This window comes from Pleuronectes platessa, chromosome 10 (assembly GCF_947347685.1).
Source record: "Pleuronectes platessa chromosome 10, fPlePla1.1, whole genome shotgun sequence".
NCBI classification, from domain to species: domain Eukaryota; kingdom Metazoa; phylum Chordata; class Actinopteri; order Pleuronectiformes; family Pleuronectidae; genus Pleuronectes; species Pleuronectes platessa.
This window is the reverse complement of record NC_070635.1, coordinates 177,501-201,370: the sequence shown is the minus strand read 5'-3', so window position 1 is coordinate 201,370 and position 23,870 is coordinate 177,501. Positions and strand designations below refer to the sequence as shown.

Here is a 23,870-nt window from a genome sequence, read left to right as displayed (position 1 = left end):
AGCACCTGGAGGAGAAAAGTGCCCCTTCTGCCGGAGACCAATTTTTTCTTCATACATCAATATTTAAGAATAACAATAACTCTCTCTGTCATCAATTCCCCCTAAATGTGTTTTGATATCTGACGGGGCATTTATTTGAGTTCTTGTGAGAATGTCGGCCTGACATAATCCGCGGCGCTCACAAAATAAATACATAAGTTGAAAATATCCTACTGTGTTTTTTATTTATTTATTATTATTATTTTTAATTTCATAGATAATTTTGGCGATGGGTGCCCTTTTTTGGGGGGTTTGAGCACCTGCCCCCTAAAATGTCTGTGCACGGTCCTGTTGTCAGACCACTGTCGGAGAGAAAACCTGAGATGGAGGACTGCAGCCCTCCGAGCGAGTTCAGGGTTGGAGGAGGCCGGTTAGATACGGTGGGGATCGGGCGGGGGGGATTTCTAGGTGAGTATCAAGGCCCACTTGGAGTGAATGAAGGTCGGGGTGATGGGCTGCCAGGGCTTAGAGCCGGTGAGAACCCTGGTTCAGGAGGTTGTCTGGTGCACCAGAACGGACTCCATCACATTCCAGGCGGGAGGGGAGGAGTCCTGAGTGAGGGGAGGAGTCCGGAGAAGACGTTTAGGTGAAAGAAGACAGATTTGGTGACGGATTTGATGTGGAATCAGAAGAAGAGAAGATGGGAAGATGGAGCAGAAGGAGATCTCCAGCCTTCAGGAGCAGAACAGTTCAATCAGGTTTCACCATGAAACAGGAAGTTATTTTAATTTGTCTCAGACATTATTCAGTCGGAGTCATAGAACCACCTATTGGACACAGGAGATGACATGATTTAATCATGGCTACTTGTAGCTTTAAATATTATAATTATTTTCAAGTCAACTCCCAGACCCAGAATGCACTGCTGTCAGAAAGTTCTTAGTGCAGAGACACGATGACAGCATGACGATGTGTGATCATTTCTCCACCCACCAGATGATGTCACATCCTCATCACACGCAACATGTTTTATGCAGTTAAAAAAGTCATCTACAGTTTTTTTCTTGTTCGAGATGTAAACATTGATAGTTAATAATTTACAGAATCAAGTTTACACTCCACAAGAGGAAACATGGCATCAGGTTATAACATTATCATGTGTTCTGATTAGAACCTCACTTCATCTGCCACAGATTCTGAACACGTGACCTCGGGCTGATTCGTTTCTGCCTACGCGGAGTGACTTCCTGCTTCTTCAGGCTCTGCTCAGAGGTCCCAGCATGCCGAGCGGCAGCAGCAGCAGTGTCAGGTGTGGTTGTGCTCGCTGCTCGGCGGAGGTGACCAGCAGCAGGTGAACTCTCTCCCGCTCTGAGATCATGTGTCTGGCATCCTGCAGCGCACTGACGGCGGCTGCGCTGGAGTTCAGGTCTGCGCTGGTGATCAGGTCAAACACACAGGCCTGGTAGTAAACATCCTGGGCAGGAAGCAGCGTAGCACAGTGGTCATGGGCGCTGACATCCGCAGGCCGAGAGGAGTCCAGCGGCGGCAGCGGGCGCAGCGTGTTGAGTCTTTGGGCGGGGGGGCAGCCCCACACACACAGCTGCAGGTCCTGGTCTGGGCCAAACGCCTCCATGACGTCACGCGGCGACCGGATCGATAGGCCGAGCGACCGGCCGCTCTGACGCACCACCAGCAACGTGCCGATGTGAGCCGCTCGGATCTCCACGTGTCGGCCGGCGATGCGAGTCCAGACGGTCAGGAGGTCGTGACCTTGCCACTGGCCACTCGCCACCGAGCCGTCAGCGAACGCCGCAGGGACGTTGTCCAGCTCGGCCTGGTAGAGCTGCTGATCAACACACTGACGCACGTTTTTAAAGATGATGGTTATCTGTGAAGAGACAAGACGCAATATTCAGAGACACTTCCTGTCAACCATTGTCAGAGTGACCAGCAGATTGATCTAAGATGGCGCCGAGTAAGGCTGCTTCGGTGATTTGGTGCGTGATGTTTTGTCTTGTATTGTTAGTTAACCCAGTTTTCTGCTTAAAAACCTTTCACCAGAGAGATGCTCATGAACATCAGGGATATAACTCCTGATAATTTACTACCGACTTTTATTGCCTCATCTATCGATATTTTGGACATTCTGGTCAAAGGTGCGCTCACCTTTGTTCACACGGTGAAGCGGCGGAGGAGAGGGAAACGATCCGGCGCTCTTGTGCGTCTCCGCCGGCGGGGACTTCGCACAGCGCTTCCGGGAATATTCCTCTCCAACGTGCGCTCACTGTGCAACAAACTGGACGAACTGCAGCTACTAGTTGGTAAAAACAGAGACTTCTCCTCATCTTCCGTGCTGTGCTTCACAGAGACGTGGCTGTGTGGATCTGTACCGGACTCTGCGCTGCAGTTGGCTGGGTTCCAACTCTTCAGAGTGGACCGCAACACGGAGCTCTCGCATCTGCTTCTACACTAACTCTGGCTGGTGCAACGATGTGACAGTGATTCAACAGCACTGTTCTCCTGATCTGGAATATTTTTTCATTCACTGCAAACCCTTCTACTCCCCCCGTGAGTTCGCTTCATTCATTCTGGTCGGCGTGTACATACCATCACAGGCTAACGTGCAAGAGGCTAAACGCACGCTCGCTGATCAGATACTGTGTGTGGAGCGGACTAACCCGGACTCCTTAGTTATTGTCCTCGGGGACTTTAACAAAGGAAATCTCACCCGTGAACTTCCCAAATATAAACAATTTATTAAATGTCCGACCAGAGAGGAGAACATTCTGGATCAGTGTTACACCACAGTAAGCAGTGCTTATCACGCCGTCCCCCGGGCTGCACTGGGACTCTTGGACCACGTCATGGTCCATTTGATTCCTGCATACAGGCAGAAATTAAAACTCTGTAAACCTGTTGTGAGGACTTCAGGATCTTCAGGCGTGTTTTGACTGTACAGATTGGGATGTGTTCAGGACTGCTACTAATAGCCTAGATGAGTACACAGAGGCTGTGACTTCTTATATCAGCTTCTGTGAGGACAGCTGTGTTCCATCACGCACCAGGGTGATTTACAATAATGACAAACCCTGGTTCACAGCTAAACTCAAACAGTTAAGGTTGGAGAAGGAAGAGGCGTTCAGGAGCGGGGACAGAGTCAGGTATATAGAGTCTAAATACAGGTTTAGCAAAGAGCTGAGAGAAGCTAAACGACTGTACTCTGAGAAACTTCAACAACAGTTCTCAGCCAATGACTCTGCCTCTGTCTGGAGAGGGCTTAAGGCTGAATTATAGTCCTGCGACTGCAGAAGGCCACGCAGCTGCATCGACGGACTCGTTTTGGTTTATACTTCTCTAACGTGCTGCGCGTGTTGCAACGCAATTCACCGCCAGAACACTAGGCGGAGTAACGTTTTTTTTCAATGATAAAACACACAAAGAAGAGACGTCTTCTTCTTCGTCGACTGTTTATTTACATCGCCACTCCGGCTCCTCATAGCCTATTTCTGGCGGACAAATCCTCCAGTCAGTGACGGGTTATACAAGTGGTCATACTTTCAGATCTCTTCTGCAAAGTGCTCTTGTATTTGGTCGATATTCGTTCTTCTAAATCTTCCGTGATTTCCGCGTATTATGGGACATGAAACCGGAAACTAGACTCCGGACGGGATGTAGTAAGCAGACCAATCACAAGCCTTGCGGGCTGCGTCAGGCTCGCGTCGCTTTGTCGTGTAGTTAGAAAAATTGGCGGACGCACGCAAGCCGCCAGAGGGCACGAAAGGGGCGTGTTGCGTGTCTTGCGTGCATGCGTGCGTGCAACACGAGTATAATTCGGCCTTTAGGCAGATTACAAATTGCAAGCCCAGAGCCCCCCCACTCCACTAACGACTCACGCCTGGCCAACGACTTGAACGAGTTTTACTGTCGCTTCGAAAGACAATGGGAAAGTCCTGAAACCATCCCCCATGACACAACACTACAGCCCATCAGCTGCAGCTCCCCCACCAAAGCAAGGGCCTCCACCTCTCCACAACTTCCCACCTCTAAGTCCCTCCCCCCCTCTACCACAGGGACGACTCTCTCCATCCTGGAGAGGGACGTCAACAGACTCTTCAGGAGACAGAACCCCCGCAAAGCATCCGGGCCAGACTCTGTCTCTCCATCAATCCTGAAGCACTGTGCTGATCAGCTGTCTCCGGTGTTTACTGACATTTTTAACACCTCACTGGAGACATGTCACGTACCAGCCTGCTTCAAGACCTCCACCATCATCCCTGTCCCCAAAAAAACTAAGATCTCTGGACTCAACGACTACAGACCCGTCGCCCTGACCTCTGTGGTGATGAAGGCATTCGAGCGCCTCTTGCTGCTCCACCTCAAAGCCATCACTGACCCTCTCCTGGACCCCCTGCAGTTTGCCTACAGAGCCAACAGGTCTGTAGACCATGCAGTCAACCTGGCCCTCCACTTCATCCTCCAGCACCTGGACTCCTCAGGAACCTACGCCAGGATCCTGTTTGTGGACTTCAGCTCTGCCTTCAACACTATCATCCTGAACCTGCTACAGGAGAAGCTCTCCCAGCTGAGTGGGCCTGACTCCACCTGCAGGTGGATCACTGACTTCCTGTCTGACAGGAGGCAACGATCTGAACTCAGATCCATCAGCACCGGTTCCCCTCAAGGCTGTGTTCTTTCCCCTCTTCTCTTCTCCCTGTATACCAACAGCTGCACCTCCAGTCACCAGTCCGTCAAACTCCTTCAGTTTGCGGATGACACCACCCTCATTGGGCTCATCTCTGATGGGGATGAGTCCGCCTACAGGTGGGAGATTGACCATCTGGTGACCTGGTGTGACCGGAACAACCTGGAGCTCAATGCTCTGAAAACAGTGGAGATGGTTGTGGACTTCAGAAGGAACCGAGCCCCACCCAACCCCATCACCCTGAGAGATGCCCCAGTCGTCACTGCGGAGTCCTTCCTCTTCCTGGGCACCATCATCTCCCAGGACCTCAAGTGGGAGCTGAACATCATCTCCATCACCAGAAGAGGACAACAGAGGATGTTCTTCCTGCGGCAGCTGAAGAAATTCAACCTGCCAAAGACAATGATGGTGCACTTCTACACCTGCATCATCGAGTCCATCCTCACCTCCTCCATCACCATCTGGTTCGCTGCTGCCACCGCTAACGACAGAAGGAGGCTGCAGCGGATCATCCGTTCTGCTGAGAAGGTGATCGGCTGCAATCTGCCATCTCTACAGGACCTGTTGCCTCTAGGACCCTGAGGCGTGCAGGTAAGATGGTGGCTGACCCCTCCCACCCGGGTCACAAACTCTGTGAGGTTCTTCCCTCGGGCAAGAGGCTGCGGTCCATCAGGACCAGAACCTCCCGCCACAAGACCAGCTTCTTCCCGGCTGCAGTCGGCCTCATCAACAAGGCCCGGGATAAATGTTACTTTGTATAGATATTGGAAAAAAGTGAGTAAATAAGAAGTAAACAGTGAGTACATATATACTGGTTTTCTATTTTTTATTGCTTTTCCTATGTATGTTGTATTTATTGCGTTTTTATGTTATTGCGTTTTTATGTTTCTATGTTAATTGTAAGCACCAATTACCAGAGCAAATTCCTTGTAGGTGTAAACCTACTTGGCAATAAAATACTTCTGATTCTGATTCTGATTCAGTGATGTCACAGAGTGCAAGGTCACTGTAGCCCACAAAATCAAACACTGAAAACATTTTTTAATAAAGTTTCCTTAAACAAGACGACCTGTTCGACCTGTGCACTCTGAGACTCACCTTTGTGAGCACCGTGCCATGTGACCTCGCCCTCTTTGGCGAGCTGGTGGCCTGTATGTACAGGTAGTCGTTATCCATGAGAGGCCACGCCCCCTGCATGGAACACGTCTGGAAGTCATCGTGGAAGGTTCTGATGTGTGGGTCTCCGAACACGCCACAGTGCAGGTACTCTGGTGCCCGACCTTCTCTGCTCAAGAAGCTCCTCTCGTAAAGGCAGGCATCTCCCGACAGCGTGCCCTGAGGGAGGGGGCGGGGCTGGGCTGTGGGCCCCACTCGGGTGCAGCGGTGCTGGATCAGGAGGTCCTCGATGCCCTGAACCGCCGAGTGGTACGCCAGGTCACCGCGACACGCCCGTGCCATCCGCTTGGTGCACATGCCGTAGGAGCGCAGGGCGCTGCAGTAACCGGTGTTCACCGCCTCCCTGCTCAGAGCTGCTCCATCTGGTCCACCACCTCTTCCAACACCATCAGTCCCGACCATACCGCCGCCGCCGCCCAGGTCCAGTGTCGCAGCCACAAAGTCAGAATTACATGTCAGGATGCGACAGGAAGCTGCAACTGCAGAGACAGGAAGAACATCACAGTCGTTAAACTTCTCCTTGGAGACGTCATCAGCTGACAGATGAATATCATCAATTGTTGCCATGGATACAAGTCAAGTGTTTTAAAGTCTTTGTTTGTTAATTATTATTAATGTGAGTTGATGAATTAGCATCTGTTCTACGAGGTGAGCTACGTTACATTGAGCTTTTATCCTCAGTGACTCACAGGAAGTGCATCAACCACGAGGAACAAACCAGAATCAAGAAAGAACTATTTCTTCAACAAAGCAGAACTACAAAGTTCTATAAGTGAGGGACATGTAAGTGCTACTAACTTATTAGATTAAACTTTTATTCAAGTTATCGTCTGTAGAGATGTGTCTTCAGTGTGGAGGACGATGTGTGGACTTCCCGTCCTGATTGTCCACGTGGAGCTGGTTCCAACGTTTAGGAGCCAGGACAGGAAACAGTTGTGATGTTGTTGAGTGACAGCTGTCCCTCACTGGGAGGGAGCAGCTGATTGGTCGAAGCAGAGCGGAGAGGACGGGCTGTGAGGTTTGACCAGGTCCTGGATGTGGACTGGACCTGATCCGGTCACAGCATGGTACCCAGTACTAGTGTTTAGAAACGGATGCGGGCAGCCACTGGTAACCAGTGAAGGGAGCGGAGTAGTTTGAGTGAACTCAGGTTGAAGACCAGTGGAGCTGCTGGTTTCTGGATGAGCTGCTGAGGTCAGAGGGCAGCAGCAGGTAGACCTGCCAGGAGGGGGGGGGGCAGGAGTCTTGGTGTGAGGGAGAGTTGACTGTGGAGTGTCACACCTAGGGTCCTAGAGGTCTGGGGGGGGGGGGAGAGATGATACCCAGCGTCATGGGTATCATCTCTCCTCTCTCTCCTTAAGTTAACTCAGGTTTCTTCATCAAGATATGACACAAGAGAGGGGCGGGGCTTACTGCATATGACCAATCACAGACATGGACAGTTTGACTGACAGCTGTTGAGTTGAATATTAAAGATTTACGACACAGTTCCAGCTGCTGAATGCAGAAAGAGCAGTGTGTGTGTTCATGTGTGTGTGTGTGTGTGTGTGTGTGTGTGTTCATATGTGTGTTCGTGTGTGTGTGTGTGTGTGTGTGTGTGTGTTCATGTGTGTGTGTGTGTGTGTGTGTGTGTTCATGTGTGTGTGTGTGTGTGTGTGTGTGTGTGTTTGTGTGTGTGTGTGTTCATGTGTGTGTTCATGTGTGTGTGTGTGTGTGTGTGTGTTCATGTGTGTGTGTGTGTGTTCATGTGTGTGTTCATGTGTGTGTGTGTGTGTGTGTGTGTTTGTGTGTGTGTGTGTTCATGTGTGTGTGTGTGTGTGTGTGTGTGTGTGTTCATGTGTGTGTGTGTTCATGTGTGTGTGTGTGTTCATGTGTGTGTGTGTGTGTGTGTGTGTTCATGTGTGTTCATGTGTGTGTGTGTGTGTGTGTATGTGTGTGTGTGTGTGTGTGTATGTGCGTGTGCGTTCATGTGTGTTCATGTGTGTGTGTGTGTTCATGTGTGTGTGTGTGTTCATGTGTGTGTGTGTGTGTGTGTGTGTGTGTGTATGTGTGTACCTTCAGTTAAACTCAGCAGCAGACTCAGATGGATACAGAGTTTCCATGGTAACATGGCCCAAGGCTTCATTATCAGACTGAACCCAGAACAGTTTGGAGACAGCGCCGCCCTGCAGGACAGAGTGAGAACTTTTAATATTAACACTGATGCTCAGAATATTAGGAGCAGAACCCAGGATCTGTTTATCCAGCTGAACTTAGTGGTCACATGACTCTATAATGAGCTTTAGTTTGACACGCACTGTCTGCACTGACTCTGAGGACACACTCTGTCTCTGAGGACACACACTGACTCTGAGGACACACTCTGACTCTGAGGACACACACTGACTCTGAGGACACACTCTGACTCTGAGGACACACACTGACTCTGAGGACACACTCTGACTCTGAGGACACACTCTGTCTCCGAGGACACACTCTGTCTCCGAGGACACACTCTGTCTCTGAGGACACACACTGACTCTGAGGACACACACTGACTCTGAGGACACACTCTGTCTCCGAGGACACACTCTGTCTCCGAGGACACACACTGTCTCTGTCACAAGGTAAATCTGGAAACCATCTGTCCCCCAAATAAATATGTATCCCACAGGATGAAGCTACTTAAAGGATCAGAGTATTAAAGTATGTTTTCCTCCACTAACACTCCCAGGACACCAGGTCCAGTAAGTGAAGCAGCTGCAGTCTGTGGGACTGGGAGCACTTTACTGGTCAGTTGGTTCTGTTGGGCCCCAGCAGCTGACAGAGGTTCATCCTCTGAGGAGAATCCAGATCTTTCAGAAGCTCCTCAGAGGATCTCGATCTCTTTTCTCCAACTTCCCCTGGGGAACGAGCTAGGACTAAAAACTCTGAATTAAACCTAATAACCACAAAATAGTTTTGTTGACAGGTTTTGTTGTTGTTGGCACGTTTGGACTCACAAAGGTAAAAACAAATACTGACAGACAAACGTTTCATTTCAAATGAATCTGACCTCTGGGATGGGGGAGGGGCTCCGTGTTGTGTGTTATATATATGACGGCTAAATTTAAACTTCTGTTGCCACCAGACTCACAGACACACACACAGATCAAATTAAACTGTCATAGCCGCAGCCACATATATCAAAATACAATAAAATACAAGGTATAAATACACAAAAGGGAAATTAAAATGCACAAAGTGCTGTGGGAGATACGACAGGAAGAAGTGACACAGGTCTGAGTCTGGATCTGACAACAGTTGATAAATGAAGAAGAGACGTAGCAGGGGCTGATGGGAGATGGAGTTGAATCACATGTGCGTGAAACCTGTAGAACGTCTCTTACCTGGTTCCGGATCAGAGTCCGTCCATGTCCTCCCTCAGTCCCACACACTCCAGAACCTGCAGAGGACTCTTCAGGTCTGAAGTCCCAGTCCAGGTTCTGGTCTTTGCCTCGTGGTCGTTCACAGCTGACGACTGAGCTTCAGTTTCTAAATAAATCACCAACAACCAACAGCTGCAGACCCACACACAGACACACACAGACACACACAGAGACACAGAGACACACAGACACACACACACACAGAGATACACAGACACACACTCATATACACACACACACAGACACACCTGGTTCTGCTCGGTGCTGACACAGAGAGCTCTGCAGCCACAGACCTGGGTTCAGTGAAGTTACATCTCCTGACACGTTTCTGGTTTCACAACAGAAATGAACTTTCAGAATCAACAGGAAACTAAAAGCTGTGAAACTGTGGAACATGTGGGTTAATAGATAAGATACATTTATTGATTTAATATGTGCGTGTGTCAAACATTCAGATGGCGAATGTTTAGATGAATACAAATGCTCCTCTTCAACATGTTCATGAGTTTACAACTATTATAATATGCCCTGAAACTTGTTTTTAAAGACAAAAATAATAAAATATTATGATAATTAAAATCTTTATATGCAATTGTAGAATTTGTCCAGCAGTGAGATGTTGTTACCAACTTGTACAGATGGAGTCTGTCTGGAGCAGGAGCCTACTTAGCAAGAAGAATGGAGGGAAGCAGTTTTTTATATGAGTCAGCGTTTTGTTCACACCTAATCCCCCCCGCCCCCCCTGCAGACAGCAGTGTCGTACGGGGGGGGGGGGCCTAGAAAGCCTGAATGATTAAATAATATATTTATGATAAAAAGATTAATTATATTTCGAAATTTTTTTTGAAAATGACCCGAAACTGGGTGAATAAATCGATCGACTGACTGAAATTTGTATCCACAAATAGTGGAGGCCTCCTGAGGTCACCTGTCTCACCCCTACAAACAAATGGTTTAGTCCTTGCCGCACACTTCTGTGACATGATGGAAGTCAGTGAGTGACCGACTAGTGGAGAGGTGGTGACAACTGAGTCCATCAGTAACTCTCATCCCCGAGCTGGTTGTGAGTCGCAGGTTTCCAGTGTCTGATGAACATGTAGCCGAGGGTTTCATTCTCCTTCACTGGGAGCCAGTAGTAAATAACAACTGAGCAACGTGGACTCGAACCTGGACGACGTGTCCGTTTACTTTTCTACATCTGGTCAAGTCTCCAAAACAACAAACAAGCTCCGCTGGTGACCCTTCACAATATAAGTCCCCTACAGATACACTGCTTATGATGACAGGAAACACAAATTCACTCACCAACCTTTCACAATAAGGCAATTAAATAAAATAGCTTACATTCAAACTGGATGACCATAGGGAGGGATTAAAACATCTGACACTGTGGTCGTAGAGATCGACCAAGAGGATTTCTTAAAAACTCTTCATACGTGACAACAAGCTGGATGCTGGCCCCTCCCATACCACCTGGTCCCGCCCATCTCAACTTGGCCACTCCTTAAACTTTTCACAGAAAAAAACTTACTGTCACGAAATATTCCAGAAAAAAGTTCCAGGAAATATTTAAAAAAAACTTCCAGGAAAGTTAGAGGAAATGTTTCCAGGCTTTTCCTGGTGGCAGGTCTGAGGTGTCGTCAGATCAGGTTCTGTCTCCTACCAGGGGTTTTCAACCAGCGGTCCGCGGCCCCCTGGTGGTCCGCGACGGCATTGCAGGGGGTCCGCGAAATTCGCTTTGATATTTCAACACATTTACAGATTACTCTTGAATTTCGTGAAAAATATCTAAAATATGAAAAATATGTCTAAAATTAAATAAAGGTGATGAGGGGAACCTTGAAACCGGCTTGGGGCTAGAAACTGCCAGTAGTTTCCCCTGAGCATGTGTGTTACCGGTAGATGTAGAAGGTTGAGCAGGTAGAAAAACTCTCAGGAGGTCTTTGAGATGTAGTTTGTATGATGGGAATTTTTATTTGCCCAAAAAGAAGTCCTAAAAGGGCAGAATTAATAATGAAAATATTAATTAAAACAAAAGAGTGAAAAACTAATAGTTTTTAATAAGACAAATAAATTGGAAATTGTTGTGGAAATCATTGTTAATAATTATAGTGAGTAATAATTAACATTGACGTGATCAGACAGTCTCTTCACTTATATTATTATTTTTATTAAAAGGTGTCAAACAAGTAGCCCTTCGTACTACTCAGTACCTTTGAAGTAGCTCTCAGTTTCAAAAAGGTTGGTGACCCCGGCCATAGACCATCGGTTCCCAAACTGGGGTACGGGTACGCAGAGCGGTTCAGGTGGTACGCGGTGGTGTGCACGGAGCCCCGGGGGCTGGAATCCCACCTCAGCCGGCCCTCACCTTTCACTTTCAATGCGTGCATCAGACTCCTAGGTCTGTGTTCCAAGACGGTGGAACAGTGTTCCCCCCCCGTTATGTTGGTTTCATGTTGGCATCCGCCGCCGCCATGCCCCCCCACCCTGAGCAACACGAGGTCGTCCAGGGCAGAGGGGCGTGGCGGCGGCGGTGGAAAATAGAGGGGGGGTACGAAGATGCTATGATTGTACTGGTCTGGCCCACTTGAGATCAAAGTGGGCAGTATGTGGCCCCATAACTAAAATGAGTTTGACACCCCTGGTCTAAGACATCCGTGTTTAGAGGACTGTGGCGCCCAAACACCTGCCCCTCCCCCTCATCCCAACAAGTCACGGCCTGAGACACCTTCGCTTCAAACTCGGATTCATTTCGTCTGTACTTGTTCACGTCTTATGAAGTTTACAGATCGGACCACAATGTGGAAAAGGGAGTGGCTCTGCAGGCACGTGCACAGACATTTTGGGGGGCAGGTGCTCAAACCAAAAAAAAGGGCACCCATCGCCAAAATTATTTATGAAATTAAAAATAATAATAAATAAATAAAAAACACAGTAGGATATTTTCAACTTATGTATTTATTTTTGTTAACAAACTAACAAAAATTATCAAATTGAATAAATAAATGAATAACAGGCAAAAACAGACAAAACAAAGCCAACTGACAGAGTTGAAGCATAAGCAGCATTACACTAATAATATTACACAATATACCTCACCAGACTGTCATGTAGCTCAACTTACGACCTGCCAATCATTTCAATAATTACGATTTTAAATGAAACAAAACAAGGGAACTTGTCTAATTTGTAGAATAGTAAAACTGCCTTTAAATTCTTTGTCTGTCTAACTCTCTGTCTGTCTGTCTGTCTGTCTGTCTGTCTGTTTGTCTGTCTGTCTGTCTGTTTGTCTGTCTGTCTGTCTGTCTGTTTGTCTGTCTGTCTGTCTGTCTGTCTGTCTGTTTGTCTGTCTGTCTGTCTGTCTGTTTGTCTGTCTGTCCCTCTCTCTGTCTGTCTGTCTGTCTGTCTGTCTGTCCCTCTCTCTGTCTGTCTGTCTGTCTGTCTGTCTGTCCCTCTCTCTGTCTGTCTGTCTACCTGTCTGTCTGTCTGTCTGTCCCTCTCTCTGTCTGTCTGTCTGTCTGTCTGTCTGTCTGTCCCTCTCTCTGTCTGTCTGTCTGTCTGTCTGTCTGTCTGTCCCTCTCTCTGTCTGTCTGTCTGTCTGTCTGTCTGTCTGTCCCTCTCTCTGTCTGTCTGTCTGTCTCTCTGTCTGTCTGTCCCTCTCTCTGTCTGTCTGTCTGTTTGTCTGTCTGTCCCTCTCTCTGTCTGTCTGTCTACCTGTCTGTCTGTCCCTCTCTCTGTCTGTCTGTCTGTCTGTCTGTCTGTCCCTCTCTCTGTCTGTCTGTCTGTCTGTCCCTCTCTCTGTCTGTCTGTCTGCCTGTCTGTCTGTCTGTCTGTCCCTCTCTCTGTCTGTCTGTCTGTCTGTCTGTCTACCTGTCTGTCTGTCTGTCTGTCTGTCTGTCTGTCCCTCTCTCTGTCTGTCTGTCTGTCTGTCTGTCTGTCTGTTTGTCTCTGTCTGTCTGTCTGTCTGTCTGTCTACCTGTCTGTCTGTCTACCGGTCTGTCTACCTGTCTCTCTGTCTGTCTGTCTGTCTGTCTGTCTGTCTGTCTGTCCCTCTCTCTGTCTGTCTGTCTACCTGTCTGTCTGTCTCTCTGTCTGTCTGTCTGTCTGTCTGTCTGTCTGTCTGTCTGTCTGTCTGTCTGTCTGTCTGTCTGTCTACTAGGGGCTCTCTGTGCCTGTGCCTCTGGACACCACAGGGGGCAGTGTAGCCACAGTTAAGGGAAGTTGACCATAGCACACAAAGAAGAAAGCAACGTTCACATCAATTGAAACAGACGTATATTTTTACATGACGCCACACACACACACACACACACACACACACACACACACACACACACAGACTCAAACAAACTACAGTTAAGTGGATTCAGAGAAGCTCAGGGTATGTGTTTGTGTTTGTGTTTGTTTGTGTATTTGTGTGTGTTTCAGTTCCTCTGCTACTCTCACACATGAATGTGCATCAGCACTTGTTTACGATGAGACTTGAAGTCTTCAGGCACCGTGTCTGAAACGACAAAAACACAAAATAATCACAACAACACAATAAGTCACACGATCACAACAACACGTCAGAGTAGAGATGCCTCTGACAGGTGACCCTCTCTGGGCGTGCTCGGGGTCAGAGGTCGTACCGTTGCATCTGTAGCGCAGGTTGGACCAGATGATGTTTTCTTGGGAGAAGCAGAAGACGCCGAGTCGGCCTCCTCTCATCGTGGTGTCGATCACGACGCCAGAGTCCGCCACCATGGACGTCCCCTCGAACAGCTTCACCCTGAAACACAGACACACACCGGATAGAAACAAACACTGTGGTCCCACGGCCACTGACACTGACCTGAGCAGCAACAGCTCAACTAATGACCAATCACATTACTGGAAACAGATGTCTGGCCACAGTACGATAGTACACTGTAGTACTTGAGTAGTACTACAGAGTTCACCAGAGTACACTACTCCTCAAACACCTATAGACCGATATCCAACCCCCCCTTCCTGTCTAAACTCCTGAGAAGGTTGTAGCCAATCAGCTGTGAGACTTACGCCAGGAAAGTAATGTGAAGACTTTCAGTCTGGGTTCAGAGCCAATCACAGCACAGAGACAGTCTTGATTAAAGTCACCAACGACCTAATAGCTTCAGCAGTGTGTGTCTGTCCTCGTCCTGTTGGATCTCAGTGCAGCATTCAACACTATTGACCATCACACTTTATTACAGAGGTCATTAGCATTCAAAGAACAACATATCAGTACACACTGCTCATTTCCACTGCTATGCGGATGAGTCCAGTTATACTTGTCAATAACACCTAACCCTAACCCTAACACCTAACCCTAACCCTAACCCTAACACCTAACCCTAACCCTAACACCTAACCCTAACCCTAACACCTAAACCTAACCCTAACCCTAACACCTAACACCTAACCCTAACCCTAACACCTAACACCTAACCCTAACCCTAACACCTAACCCTAACACCTAAACCTAACCCTAACGTAATCAATTAACTAAACTTCAAGCACGTCTCAAGGACAGATTCAGGATCACTGCTGCAGCCACATGGTGAAACATGATGGTGGATCCAGATCCTGATGGTGTCGACTGATCGAGGACTATGATCACTGTTGGGAAATGTCTTTGAGGAAACCACAGGCCTACATGTGTGGTCAAAACCTGAAATCACTTGGTCTTTGGTCAGGGGGAAGCTATCCAAACTCAGTCTCCCAGGGTGCAACATGTTCTCTTTGTTAAAGAGAAAGCCAAGGAACTCAGTCTCCCAGGGGGCAACAGGTTCCTTTGGTTTCAGCAACCTCACACAGTGATGTGAAAAGCAACAACGCTCATCTCCTATTGGTCACTCTGGCCCCTGGACTGTGAGGTCACCAGGCCAATATAAGGGGACTTCAGCCCCAAACTTTTTCTCTAGCTCTTCCAGGAGTGAGGCTGCAGCTCTTCCAGCCTCAGAGGGAGAAACCTGATTTCTCCAGCTCAACCCTCATCTTTCAAGGAAACCTCCTCTCAAACCAAGCTCTTCCAAACAACCTGCAGGTTCTTTTTCCTTTTCCCTCGGACTGGTAACATAATCTGGGCTTAATAATGATACTCCATAACCTTCACTGTTCATTATATAATCTTTAATACTAAATATTGAGATTTCTAATAGAACTAGATCTAAATGAGTCTGATCTTAATCAATAACTTGGTTCTCATTTCCCTTCCTTTTGAAGGGTGGTGCCCCGAGGTAACTTTAACCAATTCAAGTTATGATTTAATATTAATATTTTGAATATGAATGTTTTATATTTTATTTTGATAACCAAATTGATTGAATCCTGGGAGAGGATCCTCACATGGGACTGAGTTTATTCACTGATCACTAAGTTTCTATTTGACTCTTGTTGTGTTAAGAACAGGAAGTTGATCCTTATAACATCTGTGAGACAAACTGGGATTTGTGAATCTGACAAATAAAACGTGATTGATCATTTTGTCAGAATCCAACACACCTGTGGACCTGGTTCAAGGTCTCACCTCATGTATCCGACCTGCGGCCGGTGGCTCAGCTGCCAGCGGTACGACGTCTTGTCCTTCCAGCCGATGTTTCTCGGGTCCTTCCAGAGCAGCCTCACCTCTCCAGGCGTGTCTCCGGTGTGCCACAGAGCGTTCCTCAGAAACTCACCGGGGCCAGTTCCAGACTTTACCGCCTGCAGGGCAGACACGGGAACAGGTGTGACGAGTGACATCATGAATCGTTCACACTCGTACCGATGGCTCAATTGCACTGGTCAACAACAGACTGCGGGTCTGATTAACGAGGGCGGAAGAGAGCTGTAACTCCTCTGATTGGACAGCAGAGTAACACCTTGAGCTGCAGAGCGGGCTGGGCCATGGCTCTGAAGGGAACCGGCTGCCAGTACGTCTGCTCCGTCTGCTTCCACATCACCACGTAGAAACTTGAAGAGTCCTGGTAACCAAAGATGAAGCCGGCGTAGTCGTCGTCTGTCACCGTGTTGACGTGAAATGTTCCCTCGAAGTCGACGCCGTTGAACGCTGTGTAACCTACGGACAATCAGGGACAGTCTTCACTGGGACAAAGCCTGAGGACAGGTGGGGGGGCTGTATTAAAGGTTCAGGTGGAGACACGTACCCACAGCGAGACCGGGGTCACTGTTCATCGTCTGGACAATCTCCATCCCCTGGAGAGAGAGGAGGTAAACACATGAGGAGGATCCTTCCTGTTCACACTGTCCTGAACTTAGCTCCTCCCCCTTCAGCTCATCACACAACATGTGATAAGTTGACCGTGGTAACCGTGGTAACCAGACAGAATTTACAAAACAATAAACCAAATATAAAAACATGAAAACACATTTGATGATTCTGCAAATAAAAGCGTGACGTTAGTTCAAAGGTCACCTGATTCAGAACGACCCAGTTGGGGTCGATCTGGGCGTCGCCCTCTGGGTCCAGGACGACCGTCTGATAGGCCCTGAAGTCTGTCAGCGTGACCTCAGCGCTCTCTGGACACACGTCCATCGAGTCCACCACCGCGTCGTTGTCAAAGTCGTTCTCACAGACGTCTCCGACGCCGTTAGCTGAGGACAGACAATCAGGTCAGAGAGAGAGGGGGACGGGGGGGGGGGGGGGCAGGACAGACAGATCGGTACCGTCAGAGTCTTTCTGGTTCGGGTTCACGATGAGTCGGCAGTTGTCGTGGTCGTCAAGGACGCCGTCGTTGTCGTCGTCGTGGTCGCAGTCGTCTCCGAGGCCGTCGTTGTCGGAGTCCAGCTGGGAGCTGTTGGGGAGGAGGGGACAGTTGTCCCTGCTGTCCTGCAGTCCGTCCCCGTCCCTGAGGGGAAACACGTTTCATTGACCAGTTCAGTTTAGATTCAGTCTCACTTCAGACAAAGGCTCTAAACAAAGATGGAAGACGATGGACTCCACTTCCTGAAGTGAAGCCAAATATCTCTTTAACAAATGCTGCTGCTCTCAGTTGATGTCATCTTGTCGTCCATCTTTAATTACAGTTGTGGTATAGACAGATGTGGGCGGGGTTAGTGAGACGTACGTGTCCTGGTTCGTGTCACAAACGTCTCCGACCAGGTCGTTGTCGATGTCCGTCTGACAAAGAGATGAAGACAGACTTTGACCTCTGACCTTTGTTTATGTGTGTCTCTGTGTGTATATGATCATATATGACATATGAAGTGAGCATGCTGCGTTCACTGACCCTGGACCGGACTGAACTGTGTTTAATGACAACCCGCACACACACACATATACTGAATATATGTTTATATATAGATTTCCAAAATCTTAGAAAAAGCTGTTGCTAACCAGCCATGTGATTATGGTCTGTATTTATATACACCTTATCTAGTCTTGGTAACCACAGAGATAGGGGGGGGGAGACAGAGAGAAGGGGAGATGTCCACAGTGCATGATGGGAGTTCACCCTCAGTGCATGATGGGAGTTCACCCTCAGTGCATGATGGGAGTTCACCCTCAGTGCATGATGGGAGTTCACCCTCAGTGCATGATGGGAGTTCTCCAGCAGTCTAGACCTACATCAGCATCACTAAGGGATGGTTCAGGACCTGATCTAGAACTTTAGGCTTCATCAAAGTTTTACATTAAACGTAGAGATGGGAGGAAACACATGGTCATAACACAATATTATCCAAATATATCATTTCACCCCCAAAACACAGGTTCTCTTGTGGTTCCTGTAGGAGTAGAACAGGAGGTAGAACCTTCAGCTACCGGGCTCCTCTCCTGTGGAAACCTGACTACCAGACACCATCTCTAAATTCTGGATCAGATCCTGAACCATCATGTAATGGACTCCCATCATGCACTGAGCACATCTCTCCCTCGGCAGGTATCTCTGACTCCAGAGGGTTAACCCTAACCCTAACAATTATTACTTTATTAACTGTTGCTGCTATGATGAATCAAATCTTTGCATCTACAATCACCGGCGTAATTGTCGCAATCGGTGCACCGCACTTGGGCCCAAAGGGTGTAGGGGGCCCCCCCCACGGTCCTATGACCTTGAACAGTCATAGATTGAGATTGTTTCCATTTACCAATTGAGATGGATTCATATATTCTTGCTGAGGTGAAGCGCACAACTTAAAATCTTGCAGACGGGAGCGCAGCACAAATTTGTGGATATCCGCAAAAGAAGAGTGAAACACCACCTGGATGAACTCTGTGGAGATGAGCCAACATGAATATGTTCACTGCCAGACATCATTATAATCAGCCTGTCCCACCTGTCCCACATGTCCCACCTGTCCCACATGTCCCACCTGTCCCACATGTCCCACCTGTTCCACATGTCCCACCTGTCCCACCTGTCCCACATGTCCCACATGTCCCACCTGTCCCACCTGTCCCACATGTCCCACCTGTCCCACATGTCCCACCTGTCCCACCTGTCCCACATGTCCCACCTGTCCCACATGTCCCACCTGTCCCACCTGTCCCACATGTCCCACCTGTCCCACATGTCCCACCTGTCCCACATGTCCCACCTGTCCCACCTGTCCCACATGTCCCACATGTCCCACCTGTCCCACCTGTCCCACCTGTCCCACATGTCCCACCTGTCCCACCTGTCCCACATGTCCCACATGTCCCACCTGTCCCTCTGAAGGACGTACGGGGCCTCGCCGAGCAGCACAGATTATCCCTGAGTCTTATTATATATTATTACAGTTATGTTACACTGCTGCATCACATTATCACTCTTTTAATTTTCACAACTATTCTGTTAGAATCTTTTTTGAAAGCATAAGTATTAAAGCCCTGTGGTCGACCTCTGAGGTCATGTGACAGAGGTCATGTGATGTCAGTGTAGAGGGGGACCTGCATGGGGTTACTGAGCTCGGGACAACTGTCGCAGGCGTCTCCCACGCCGTCCCTGTCTCTGTCCGTCTGCATTGGGTTTGGAACTTTCGGACAGTTATCAAGAACGTTGGGAATCCCTGCACAGACAGACAGACACACACACACACACACACACACACACACACACACACACACACACACACACACACACACACACACACACACACACACACAGGGCTGTGAAGCAGCTGAGACGTCTCACTCTGTCCAGTTTGTCTCCTTCAGCGTCTCACTCAGATCAACCTGGACTAAATGTGCTTCCTCTCACCATCTCCGTCGATGTCCTGGTCGCAGGCGTCTCCCTGTCCGTTGTTGTCGGTGTCCTTCTGGTCGCCGTTGGGGACATTGGGACAGTTGTCGCAAGCGTCTCCAAATGAGTCACTGTCTGAGTTCTGCTGGTCTTTGTTGGGAACCAATCGGCAGTTATCCTGAGGGACAGAGGACATGTGACCACATCTACAACACACGCTGTGGGCACATTTGGTTATGAGGGCGTCTGGCTCACCTCCACGTTCTTGATGCCATCTCCGTCTGCGTCCTCGTCACACTGATCTCCGATCCCGTCATTGTCGGCGTCCTCCTGACCAGAGTTGGGCGTGAACACACAGTTGTCCTTGGGGACAGGGACAGAAACACATGTGACTGGCGTCCGTCACTCGTCTTGCGGAGAGACGGTGGACTAGTGGCAGAAAGTTGGACTGTGGGCAGAAAAGCCGACGGTGGTCTCTGGTTCGAATCCACGGAGGGACACCTGGACGGACAACTCCTGGACAACACCTGGATCTGTTCCACACTGTCAAAGTGCCTACCCCACCCCACTGTCTAAGTGCCCCTGAGCAAGGCACCTTACTCCCCTTACACCTGCTCCCGGGGCGCCGTGCTGCCCACTGCCCTGTGTGTCCTCCTGTGTTCACCAGATGGGTCATAGCAGGAAACAAATGTCCCCCCTTGCGTGTCATGTGTGTGTGTGGGACAATAAATGTATCTTGTCTGTGAGTCTCACCTTTTTACAGTGTTTGTTGTCTCACCTTTTTACAGTGTTTGTTGTTGTCCATGCAGGGGAGGGAGCGGTCAGGATACCCGTCGATGTCCGTGTCCACGCCGCACGTGTTCCCGTTGCCGGCCCAGCCCACGTTACACTGCAACACACACCTCAGGAGTTAATGAAGCCGTGTGATCCGACTGACTGAGCCTCTGAGCCGGGCAGCAACCTCACCCTGCATGAAACCTGCCCGTTCCTCTCCATGGTGCAGTGGGCATGGGTGTCACAGGGGTCAAAGGTCAACGCAGCGCAGGAACTCCTGGGGAAGCAGCCTGAAGTCTGGTTGCCAAGGAAACCGGGTCTACAGCCGCCACACTTGTAGGAACCCTGAGAAAGTGAAGAGGTTTGACCTTCTGTCCACCAGGGGGCAGCGCCTGACTACTGTCCACCAGGGGGCAGCGCCTGACTACTGTCCACCAGGGGGCAGCGCCTGACTACTGTCCACCAGGGGGCAGCGCCTGACTACTGTCCACCAGGGGACAGCGCCTGGCTACTGTCCACCAGGGGACAGCGCCTAGCTACTGTCCACCAGGGGGCAGCGCCTAGCTACTGTCCACCAGGGGGCAGCGCCTAGCTACTGTCCACCAGGGGGCAGCGCCTAGCTACTGTCCACCAGGGGGCAGCGCCTGACTACTGTCCACCAGGGGACAGCGCCTGACTACTGTCCACCAGGGGGCAGCGCCTGGCTACTGTCCACCAGGGGACAGCGCCTAGCTACTGTCCACCAGGGGGCAGCGCCTAGCTACTGTCCACCAGGGGGCAGCGCCTGACTACTGTCCACCAGGGGGCAGCGCCTGACTACTGTCCACCAGGGGGCAGCGCCTGACTACTGTCCACCAGGGGACAGCGCCTGACTACTGTCCACCAGGGGGCAGCGCCTGGCTACTGTCCACCAGGGGACAGCGCCTAGCTACTGTCCACCAGGGGGCAGCGCCTGACTACTGTCCACCAGGGGGCAGCACCTGACTACTGTCCACCAGGGGACAGCACCTGACTACTGTCCACCAGGGGGCAGCGCCTGGCTACTGTCCACCAGGGGGCAGCGCCTGGCTACTGTCCACCAGGGGGCAGCGCCTGGCTACTGTCCACCAGGGGGCAGCGCCTAGCTACTGTCCACCAGGGGGCAGCGCCTAGCTACTGTCCACCAGGGGGCAGCACCTGACTACTGGTCAGACTGTGTCAGAGAAGAAGAAGAACACTCACCACAGTGTTGATGCAGACGGAGTTTGAGACGCAGGCGTCAGGGAGGTCGACACACTCATCAATGTCCACACACTCCTGAGGACACACAGACACATTGCCTCATCATCATGTCCCTCATCAGTTTGTGTGTGTCTTTGTGTGGTTCTCACCTGTTTGTGTGTCTTGGCGTAGTCCAGTCCAGTACCAACCAGTGGCGCCCCCCACAGTCCAGGAGGACAGGGCTGACAGCTGAACCCCCCGATTGTGTTGACGCAGGCGTCAGGAGAGAAACATGGCTTCAGCTCGCACTGAGGGGGGGGGGGGGGGGTTATTATAATAATGATAACAACATTACAGATATCAGGTTTGTACAAATTCATCACAAAGGTTGATTAACATATTACGTAGCTTCTGTATGATCGTGAGGGAAAGGTTACGATGGACACACTCTCACACAGACACACACTCTCACACACACACACTCTCACAAACACACTCTCACACAGACACACACTCTCACACACACACTCTCACACAGACACACACTCTCACACACACACACTGTCACACAGACACACACTCTCACACACACACACTCTCACACAGACACACACTGTCACACAGACACACAATCTCACAGACACACACTCTCACACACACTCTCACACAGACACACACTCTCACACAGACACACACTCTCACACACACACACTCTCACAAACACACTCTCACACACACACACTCTCACACACACACACACACTCTCACACAGACACACACTCTCACACAGACACACACTCTCACACACACACACTCTCACAAACACACTCTCACACACACACACTCTCACAAACACACTCTCACACACACACACTCTCACACAGACACACACTCTCACAGACACACTCTCACACACACACACTCTCACAAACACACTCTCACACACACACACTCTCACAAACACACTCTCACACAGACACACACTCTCACACACACACACTCTCACAAACACACTCTCACACACACACACTCTCACAAACACACTCTCACACACACACACTCTCACAAACACACTCTCACACACACACACTCTCACACACACACACTCTCACACAGACACACACTCTCACAGACACACTCTCACACACACACACTCTCACACACACACACTCTCACACAGACACACACTCTCACAGACACACTCTCACACACACACACTCACACACACACAGAGGAGCAGTAAATTACAGAGACGCTAACAACTATACAAAATATTTTACGTCCAAACATGGAAAGACCTGAAGTGACCACACCAGGACACGTCCTCTGTGTTAATGTGTATCTTGTTGTTGCTGTTGTGTTTGTTGTCTAGCGCTTTGTCTCGTTACCTCGTCCATGTCCTGACAGTGAGTCCCGTTGCCTCTCATTCCTGGCTTACAGGGTCCACAGGTGTATCCTGGGTAATCAAGACTGTCCACACAGGAGACGCCTTTATAACACGGGTTAGGAGAACAACGAGAGCGAGGCTCATGGAAACCTGAGGAGAGAGAGACTGTCTTCAATCAGGTACTCAGTCGTCCACATGGTCCATGTCCATCAGGGCATCAGAGACTCACCACAAACCTGACATTCCATGATGGTGTTTCTGATCAGAGACATCTCCTTCACCTAAGGACGAGACCATGAGACGTCATCTCTACAGGTTTGTCCACGCTACAAAATGTCTCACCTGTCCTCTGATGTAATGTCTGTCTCACCTGTCAAGTCTGTCTCACCTGTCAAGTCTGTCTCACCTGTCCTCTGATGTAATGTCTGTCTCACCTGTCCTCTGATGTAATGTCTGTCTCACCTGTCCTCTAAGGCCCTGTCTGTCTCACCTGTCAAGTCTGTCTCACCTGTTCTCTGATGTCCTGTCGCAACTCTCCCAGGATCTGGTTGAAGATGATGAGCTGACCAATCAGAGCCTTGGTGTGTTCACCTGAGGGATGACATCATCAAAGCAAAATGAATTTGATCAGTTTTGATTAATATTAAAAACATAATAATTATTGATTAAACTCACCCAGGATGGAGTTCATGTCCCCGACCACTGGAAAACAACAAGAAGACATCATGACTGACAGGTTGGACTGACTCCTGATTCGTTGGGTGGGTGTTAGGGCGGGGCCTCAGGACCATGGCTCCACTTTATATACAGAACGACTGCCTCGTCTTGTTACTGAGTGGGAGGGGCTAAAGGTGAATTCACCTGAGTTGTAGGTGGAGCCGTCTCCCTGGAACGGACAGTCAGTCAGAGCTCCAGCTTTAGCCACACTGCCTCCTAGAGCCAGTCTGAGGAACTCCACTGCACCCTGAGAGAAAGAGCTGCTTCAGCGACGACTTTTAAAAGTCCATCAATTATCATTGATTGTAGATCATCATTTATTTGTATAGATTGTTGATAATTATTATTGTTGGTTGAATCTACTC

General features: G+C 49.4%; 2 protein-coding genes across 2 annotated transcripts in view; both read right to left on the bottom strand.

The window, feature by feature from the left end:
- Positions 1 to 1,234: 1,234 nt before the first annotated feature.
- On the bottom strand, positions 1,235 to 9,551 carry hjv (hemojuvelin BMP co-receptor). The gene is made up of 4 exons (XM_053432165.1): positions 9,226 to 9,551; positions 7,913 to 8,022; positions 5,780 to 6,336; positions 1,235 to 1,867 (listed from the first exon to the last, which is right to left on the bottom strand). The coding sequence occupies exons 2-4, from the start codon at positions 7,980 to 7,982 to the stop codon at positions 1,235 to 1,237; spliced, it is 1,260 nt and encodes a 419-aa protein (XP_053288140.1). The 5' UTR covers positions 7,983 to 8,022; positions 9,226 to 9,551.
- Positions 9,552 to 12,204: 2,653 nt separating this feature from the next.
- The window catches only part of thbs3a (thrombospondin 3a), a 13,154-nt gene continuing 1,488 nt past the window's right edge, over positions 12,205 to 23,870 (bottom strand). Inside the window, exons 4-23 of the mRNA XM_053433336.1 lie at positions 23,650 to 23,752; positions 23,464 to 23,490; positions 23,297 to 23,379; positions 23,018 to 23,069; positions 22,790 to 22,938; positions 21,572 to 21,709; positions 21,423 to 21,497; positions 20,394 to 20,546; positions 20,206 to 20,316; positions 19,683 to 19,790; positions 19,446 to 19,605; positions 19,136 to 19,254; positions 17,331 to 17,383; positions 16,930 to 17,111; positions 16,679 to 16,857; positions 16,410 to 16,458; positions 16,125 to 16,321; positions 15,794 to 15,966; positions 13,896 to 14,035; positions 12,205 to 13,768 (exon numbers count right to left, since the gene is read on the bottom strand). Coding sequence (XP_053289311.1) covers positions 13,707 to 13,768; positions 13,896 to 14,035; positions 15,794 to 15,966; positions 16,125 to 16,321; positions 16,410 to 16,458; positions 16,679 to 16,857; positions 16,930 to 17,111; positions 17,331 to 17,383; positions 19,136 to 19,254; positions 19,446 to 19,605; positions 19,683 to 19,790; positions 20,206 to 20,316; positions 20,394 to 20,546; positions 21,423 to 21,497; positions 21,572 to 21,709; positions 22,790 to 22,938; positions 23,018 to 23,069; positions 23,297 to 23,379; positions 23,464 to 23,490; positions 23,650 to 23,752 — 2,313 coding nt within the window. The 3' untranslated portion in view covers positions 12,205 to 13,706. The remainder of the gene's footprint in view (positions 13,769 to 13,895; positions 14,036 to 15,793; positions 15,967 to 16,124; positions 16,322 to 16,409; positions 16,459 to 16,678; positions 16,858 to 16,929; positions 17,112 to 17,330; positions 17,384 to 19,135; positions 19,255 to 19,445; positions 19,606 to 19,682; positions 19,791 to 20,205; positions 20,317 to 20,393; positions 20,547 to 21,422; positions 21,498 to 21,571; positions 21,710 to 22,789; positions 22,939 to 23,017; positions 23,070 to 23,296; positions 23,380 to 23,463; positions 23,491 to 23,649; positions 23,753 to 23,870) is intronic.

Bases quoted from the DNA above. Each gene is read 5' to 3' on its own strand.
- hjv (XM_053432165.1), bottom strand. From the start codon at position 7,982: ATGAAGCCTTGGGCCATGTTACCATGGAAACTCTGTATCCATCTGAGT. The intron at 6,337-7,912 runs GTACACACATAC...CTGTCTCTGCAG, and splicing joins GCTGCTGAGTTTAACTGAAG to TTGCAGCTTCCTGTCGCATC. The intron at 1,868-5,779 runs GTGAGTCTCAGA...GTCTCTTCACAG, and splicing joins ATGGCACGGTGCTCACAAAG to ATAACCATCATCTTTAAAAA.